The sequence below is a fragment of the Hordeum vulgare genome, chromosome 5H (assembly GCF_904849725.1).
Source record: "Hordeum vulgare subsp. vulgare chromosome 5H, MorexV3_pseudomolecules_assembly, whole genome shotgun sequence".
NCBI classification, from domain to species: Eukaryota; Viridiplantae; Streptophyta; class Magnoliopsida; order Poales; family Poaceae; genus Hordeum; species Hordeum vulgare.
The window spans coordinates 488,376,414-488,384,639 of NC_058522.1; the positions used below are offsets into that span (position 1 = coordinate 488,376,414).

The 8,226-nt window shown below is 43.0% G+C and overlaps 1 protein-coding gene across 1 annotated transcript; it reads left to right on the plus strand.

Annotated features, from left to right (window-relative positions):
- Positions 1-475: 475 nt before the first annotated feature.
- LOC123399777 (MADS-box transcription factor 8-like) lies at positions 476-7,831 on the plus strand. The gene is made up of 8 exons (XM_045094160.1): positions 476-1,027; positions 4,374-4,452; positions 5,375-5,445; positions 5,689-5,788; positions 6,374-6,415; positions 6,537-6,578; positions 7,111-7,283; positions 7,367-7,831. Exons 1-8 carry the CDS (start codon positions 843-845, stop codon positions 7,431-7,433), a joined length of 759 nt encoding a protein of 252 aa, XP_044950095.1. The 5' UTR covers positions 476-842; the 3' UTR covers positions 7,434-7,831.
- Positions 7,832-8,226: the final 395 nt, after the last annotated feature.

Below are 8,226 nucleotides of genomic sequence, written 5' to 3' on the forward strand. Positions count from 1 at the left end.
AATTAACACGCGTGCGCCCGCCTCGTCCCCTCCTGTCTGCGCGAACTACGGTAACATGCACGACGGGCGCGTCGAGTTGAGGCAGGAGGAATATATATGAGCTCGTTCGATCGATCGATCGATCGGCAGGCAGCAACGAGGCCCTTGCCCGAAACCACAGCGCCCCGAGGTTCCCCCCGGAAAAGCCCCCCGCTTTCCTCCCTGCACCTGTCGAGCCCCGACTCGTCCGCCCACCAACCCAACCCCACCACACCAGAATAATGGCAGCCGGATACAGAGAGAGAGAGAGAGAGAGAAAAGGAGGAGGAGGTGTGTGTGGTCTGGCAGCGTCGTACGTACTGTAGTGTGTGTGTGGATTGGGCCACGGGGTTGGATTTGACGGGCGATCGAAAAGGTGGCGAGAGGGGGGGTGGCGTGTACGTAGAGGCCAGCGCGGGGGCGACAGCGACGGGGCGGGCAGGGGGGGGCGACGGAACGGGGGAGGAGAGAGAGCGGGCTCTAGGGTTTCGCGGCTCCCACCTTGACGGAAATGGCAATGGTGGTGTGCGCAGCGCCCTAATCACTCGCCCAGCCCCGCTTTTAACCCGCCTCCCCCACCGCTCCGCCCCCATCCCGTCCAGCCCCCTCCCCCGCTTTCCCTTTCCCCTTTCCCCTCTCCCTTCCGCTCCAGCGCGCGCGCGAGAGCTAGCTTCTCTTCGCTTCTCGGTTAGCTGAGCTGATTTGGTGGACGGAGGTGGTGGTGTGGGAGCGGCTGAGAGGCGCGTGGCGTGGGTGGCAGGAGGAGGAGGAGGCTGATCGATCTGGAGCTAGCGGTACCGGACGCGGCGGCCGGCGGCGGCGGCATGGGGCGGGGCCGGGTCGAGCTCAAGCGGATCGAGAACAAGATCAACCGCCAGGTCACCTTCGCCAAGCGCCGCAACGGCCTGCTCAAGAAGGCCTACGAGCTCTCCGTGCTCTGCGATGCCGAGGTCGCCCTCATCATCTTCTCCAACCGCGGCAAGCTCTACGAGTTCTGCAGCGGCCAGAGGTATATACGCCCACACACGCACGTAATTTCGAGAGCATATATAAAACACAGCAGGATCGATGCGTACGCTGGGGTTTAGCTTTGCTAGATCTGGCCTCCTCCGGGCCGTTGGACGGTCGCTTGGGGTTTCCCGCAGAGTTTGGTTTCCCGGGGGGCTCAGACGCAGCGGATCCGTGTCCGGAGAAGCTCGATCAGGGGTGTGTGTGTCCGGCTTCGGCCTACCGGAAGTAATTCTTCCAGAAGTTTACTAGGGTTTTGGTTTGGGTCGCTGCACCTTGGCTTCTCGCGTGGCGAGTTCGCCCTAGATCTGCGGGTCGTCGTGAATCCATGGGGTCTGAGACATGGCCGGCATGAATGGGCCGGCTGGCCGGGAACTTTGGGTTAATTAAATCAGGGGTTTATGCCATACTTAGCTAGGACCGGCTTCGTCGATTGGCCTCTCCCCGTAGATCTCCGAACCAACGGAGACCGTTTCCCGTTGGATCAATTTTGACGGTTATCTGCTGCGAGGGGACGGCATGCAGGCATCGCATCACGTAGACATCGGATGCGTCTGGTGACCGATTGATGGATTGATTCTCAGCATCCAGTAGCTTGTTACACGGAAGATCCAGGCAAAACGGTTACTGTATGGATGTCTTGTCGCTGGTTTGCTGCGGTTTTTCTGGGATGGTGTCTTTTGGGTATTTGGGCTTTCGTGCGATGAGTTGTGGCTGCCTCAAATTAAGTGAGAACAGAACTTCATATATATTGCCTTTTTCTCTTGCTACTGGCAGGGATGAAGTTTTTAAGATTTTCTTGTCAACACTTACACAGGAGATATAGATTCCTAGAGAAACACAAAGAATTATCCAAGCGTGTTTCCACATATTTCGTTTTTTTTTTCAAAATCTGGTGTTTAGCTGTCAGACAAGCGTATACCAGTCTGATTACATATTGCCTTTCTTTCCCAGGAAAAAAGGCAAGCATGGGTGGTATCGGATTAAATTTTCTGTGTACAAAGCAGAGCTGTACGTAATTGGCTAGTGAAGATAGACAAGTTTCATTGTGCAAACCGGCATACATATAAGGTAGCAGAATAATTTGTCGAAAAAGATTATAGATAGAGGGAGGTCACTCCATTTCAAACTTGCAGATTACTTAATAGTAGACTATATAGTTCTCCATGGTAAAATGTTTACTACTCGGTTTTGTGTGATCCTACGAACCAGCATGAAAAATAATAATATGGAAATTTCATATTACTTGGAATGTTTCTATCTTAATAAGCAAGAAAATTTAACAATATATCACTGTCTCCGTAAAAAATATATAAAATAAGTGCAGACATGTAATGTTCTAGGATTAATGATCTGAACTAGGTGGATCTCAGTTCAAAATCATGAGTCCAAAACAGTTCTATTTTTCATTCATTACTTCAAAAATGACACTTGTAATTTAGAAAATGGAAGACTCATTGTTTGTTTGATGATGGATACATGATTTCACATGAATATGACTCAACCGAGTGGCTCTAAATATTTAGGTTCCCTTGAAATGTTGCTTTTCTATCATATTTGAAAGAGGGCCCATAATTTATTTTCTATATAACCCGACATATGTCTGAAGTAAATATCTAACCCTATGTCTGGTGACATGGGGTATATGGCTGTCACTATTTCTCTAGAAAAAAAAATATGGCTGTCACTATTTCACTATACATGGACTTCTAGTGAATTCCCAGTAGGGCATATTTTAGTCGATTAGTTTTAATATTGTGAACAACTATGAGTTTCAATATTAGAAAAACTTGCCCTAGACTTAATTAACTAGTGTAATACTGGAATAGGCTTAAATTGCATGGAATATTCACTCATATCAAGCATAGGTTCTCACTACTATAGATGTCATTTTTTTCACTATACCCATGCAATATTCTCTACTATGGCGGTCAATTTTTCACTACCCATAGAGTTTCAGGAAACTCCCAGTTGTCAACATAGTTTAGCTCAGTACTTCTAATATTCAGTTGACGTAGTTATACATGCACTCATCTCGCTTGTTTTTTTATACCTATGTCCCAAGGAAAAGTTCTGTTCACACTGAAGCTTTTTCCTACTATTTGCTGATAAGAAAAACTTTTCTTGATAAACAGTATGACCGTTCCCAAATCACTACCATGCATATATTGTTAAAAGAGTTTGTCAATAAATTAGATGCACAAACTTTGTGAGAAAAGAAATTACCGGTTGGTTCCTTCAAATTCGCACCAAAACTTTGATGAGGTTCTAGAAAAGACTAGTGCGTCATGCTAAAGGGCAATTACAGTCCAAATATGAGCTGTATCCAAATATAAAGAAGCCAAAATGTGTATTTCTAGTGTATATTTTGTGTCGTTACAGAGTTTCTCTGTATTATAAGTTTGTTTCACGGAATAGAAAATGAAAAATAATGCTCATTCTGCACTCACAAATTTTAGATGTATGATGTCAGTAGTTCCATTTTTATTGAAATTGAATTTATTTTAGAGAGATTCACTTGAACATGGAAACAGTATTTCTCGTCCAAGTTATGGAGCTACTGAACTGAATTAGTGCGAAAACATAATACTGAAGTTAGTAATAACTAAACACCCCCCTTGACTCCTCGGATGGCCCAGGGCCAGGTAAAGGTACACAAGATACCTAGGACTGACTGTGAAGTACCTGCAGGGTATAATCGGTGACAGTTTTCAGTTGTGTCTGTTCATTCATTTGTCAGCTCATCTCTCACGGCCGAGTAGTCCTTTCATTTCAACTTCATTCTATCTACTGTACGAACTTAAAGTATTATCAGATGTCCCTTCAAGCCTAGTTGCTACATAGCTAGCTAGTGCTAGTACTCCAGTATTTTATGTTGGCAGATATCCTTAACATCTGCTGTAGCTAGAATCTGCTCAGGAAGATGGCAGATATCCCACATCGTGCGAGCGCCTTTCAAGTCTGGCAGCATACTACTACTATTCTAGCTAGCGCTAGTTGTTGATTTCATTTGTAGTGTTTATTTCCTGTTATTTTGAATTTTTTTTGTATATTAAACATCAGGACATTCTTATAGTATCATGGAAACATACATTTATAAGGAGCATAAAATTACAAACATACAAAAAGATTAATTATCGTGGCTGTTTTCTCAAAATTGTTGCCTGCAAAGTACTCGTATTGATGTAATGCGCAATCAATTTTTTTGGTCTATGTATATCCTGTAATTTGACTTAGGAAACTGGCATATACATCTTGAAAATCCACATTTTGAAACAGATGCTGTTTCGTGAACACTATTATATGCTCCTCTAGTCAGTTCCTAATTTGCATTTTTGAACTTGTAGCATGCCCAAAACACTTGAGAGATACCAAAAATGCAGTTATGGTGGGCCAGATACAGCAATACAAAATAAGGAGAATGAGGTAAGTTCTGTTTATTTTTCTATTCAGGCGTTGTAATAGTTGATTTAATATCACAATTTGCGTGAAATTAAGTTGCTCTAGCATCCCTATTTTAGAACACTTTTGCTTCGGTAGACCCTCCCCCCCCACCCCCCACCCCCCACCCCCACAACGTAGAAGGGGAAATGTACCCACCTCGTATTGTACACTATTATGTACTACAGGCCGCCATACGTATACCCACCTTATATTGCATACGTACGACGGCCTGTAGTATACAATACAAGGTGGGTCCACTTTTTCCTTTCCATGTTTTGTGAGGGGGAGGGGTGTGTGTGTGTGGGGGGGGGGGGGGGGGGTTGAGAAATCATGCGTGCTTTCCTTCAGTGTTATATCATCAAACAGCCTAAATAATGCATGTTGGCTGGATCACATTAAAAGTGATCCACATGTCTTATTACTTACTCAAGTATGACCGGTGTTTACTGCCTAGTGCCTGCCTACTTATCTCTTTCTGTATTGTACTACTGTGAAAAATCTTTAAGTTTTCTGTATGTAAATTGAGAGTGTTGCAAAATCATAGATCTGGGACTGCTAATGGAAACATACAGTGATTGGAAAAATTATCTTTATTTTGTCTGTCTGTTGTTCATTAGTTTTATAAATTTTTCCCAGGCTGTCATTTTTTTGTGATACACCAGTCATACTAACGAATAGGAAATTAAAAATCACTGATAAGAGAAGAAAATATGGAAGGAATGACCATTCAGTTGTCATGAAAGATCAAAATCATGATTAGTTATTTAGTTGTTTCCCCAATAGCATTGCATTGAAATAATCTTAAGTTATTTCGATCCCAGTTTTTCTTTGCCTCCTTTTCAGTTCGTTTAAATCTTTAAGTTCTGTTTTGACAAAGTTGTATTGAAGTGGCACATACTTTCAGTTAGTGCAGAGCAGTCGAAACGAGTACCTCAAACTGAAAGCACGAGTGGAGAATTTGCAGAGAACTCAACGGTAAGTTGTTTATTCTGCCCCGTGTTACCTTTCACCATTAATTGGACTTTTCTATCTTCAAAACAAAATTTTCAACAATGAAATTAAATGATTACCTTTTTGAACAAGGTTCAACAATCACCGGAAATCAAATCTGTACATCTATTGTAACGAAGTTAAATAAGTTCATGTAGCTTAGTTTAAATATTGATTAACTAATACACAATACTTATGTTGGTCTTCTAACATGAATGACATTTACAGAAATTTGCTTGGCGAAGATCTCGGGTCACTTGGCATCAAAGATCTTGAGCAGCTCGAAAAGCAACTTGATTCATCCTTGAGGCACATAAGATCCACAAGGGTAATTGATTATCTTTCATATGATCACGATGCATAGGCTAGGAGAATTATCTCTTTTCGTTATCTACATAAGAAGTACAGATTGTTTAGTAGACTTTTCATTTTGTCCTGTAGCTGTGGCCTGTGGGATTTTCAATTTCTATCGTCTGTTGCTACTTGCTACTCTGTGTTAGATGATCATTGCTATATAATGCTACTAGGTGTATGGTCTGGTACGCTAGCGTCTTGTAGTGCTTCAGTTTTAATTAAGTAAATGGAGCAGGGTGTGGCCTGCTCAAACAATAATGGAAAATATTGTTTTTCCTCGTGCTGCAAAATATAGATCCAAAGTATATTTTTTTTCTCAAAGGAGACAAAGCACATCTCAGATTTGTCTGTTAAAAAATACGCTGATTCGTTGTCATTTTTCTAGGAATGGAAATATATACATTCAGGGAATTTTTATTCTGTAATGCACTGCATATTCGTTTGTCCTATGCAAAACTTGAAATAATTTGCCGCTATCAGCTTGGATAATATTTTTCAGTTTACGCTAGTTAGCATATTTTGCAACACAAGAGAATGCTGATGAATTTCGATCTTGCAGACACAGCATATGCTTGACCAGCTCACTGATCTCCAGAGGAAGGTATGTGCTCTTAACAAATAAATCTGATCATAGTTTGTATGATTAAATTTTCTCCTAGACTTATGTTGAGATAAGAAAACTGACTGTACCCCAAAATATAATACACTGAATAATTTTGCAGGAACAAATGCTGTCTGAAGCAAATAAGTGCCTTCGAAGAAAAGTAAGTTAACTTGTCCATACACTGAATTATTTTCCTTGAAAAGAAATAAACCTGGTTATGGTAGGTGTATGCACACACTCGCCTGAACTTAAATACTGCACGGAGCATGCATCTGGTTCTCTTGTTTTGAAGCTGAAGCCATTTTGTACTTACTTTTGAATGTACCCACATGTACAAGAGCGTTGTCCGGCAGTTGCTTCTTCTGCATATGCTTGCAACCACTTGCACACCAAGGACCATATACATGCATGTCTCTCTAAAAAGAGTAACATACGTACTAATGCTTTATAAAGGCCAAACAGAAATCAGTTAGCATGCATGTACATCAGTATTTCCAAGCATACCGTACGATACGTACCACCACAAGTTGTTGCATATACAGCTTTCGTACTCCTGTCATTTGCATGTTTAGTTCTGTTCTATTCTGTAGCTTCTACAAAACATTCTAGATTGCCAAGAACAGACAGATATATAGAAGGGTTGATAAATTGCATGATTAGTGACATGTTCATCTGTTTTTTGCCATGGAAAGCTGGAGGAGAGCAGCCAGCAGATGCAGGGCCAAATGTGGGAGCAGCATGCCGCCAACTTGCTCGGCTACGACCATCTGCGACAGTCCCCGCACCAGCAGCAGGCGCAACACCACGGCGGCAACGGCTTCTTTCACCCCCTGGACCCTACCACTGAGCCTACACTTCAGATAGGGTATGTGGTTGCTTGCTTGTAGCAGCCCGTCAGATAGGAGTAATCAAGATCCGTTGCTCACCATTTCGTCTGATTTCCTTCAGGTATACTCAGGAGCAGATAAACAACGCGTGCGTGGCGGCGTCCTTCATGCCGACATGGCTGCCCTGAAGATCGATGATCCAACCAGCTAATAAATGTGCGACGGTGCTTGCACCTCCGTCGTATGTATACTCTACCTACGTATATTCCGGGGCCGACCGGGAGCGACTAGTACCGCGTTCGCGTACGTCTCATAGTTCTGTGTCTGTGTTTGTGTCCTTGTGTGAAAAACTTTTGTGATCGACGTGTATGTCAAGACTGCCTGGTACAAAAGGCCCGCACGTACGTACGTCTCCGTTACTATGGGCTGCTGCTGGCTCCTGCATAAAGGACGACGGTACAGTGCAGTGCTTGTAGTCCTGTACGTTTCGTAATTTCCAGTCCAACTATATATATAGTTGTATGATGATGTGATGTTATCAAGTATGTGTGCGTGACTATAAATGGAAAATATGCAATGCATTGTACATGTTTGGTGCAGGATTGTGCGTACGTGCACTGGATACCTTGCAAGCAGGGATTGTGCGTTCAAGTTAAGCATGCGCGTACATGTTTGGTGCAGCCATTAGAGCATCTCCAACAGACGCGGTTCGCGCCGCGTTTAAAACATGCGTTTGTAGCGCTTCGGCTGGTTTAGTGCGGGGATAGGCGCTGGCTCCAGCAGCCGCGCTATAATGCAGCGCGCGCGTCGTTCTAGCAATGCTCAAAAATGCAGCGCGCAGCACGCACAAACAACATATACACCACATACACATTTCAAAAACTAGGCGCAAAAATGATCAAACAAACAAAATAAATCAACAATAAATAGTCTTACAACTCAAACAAATAGTTTATCCTTCAGTACAACAAATAATGCAAT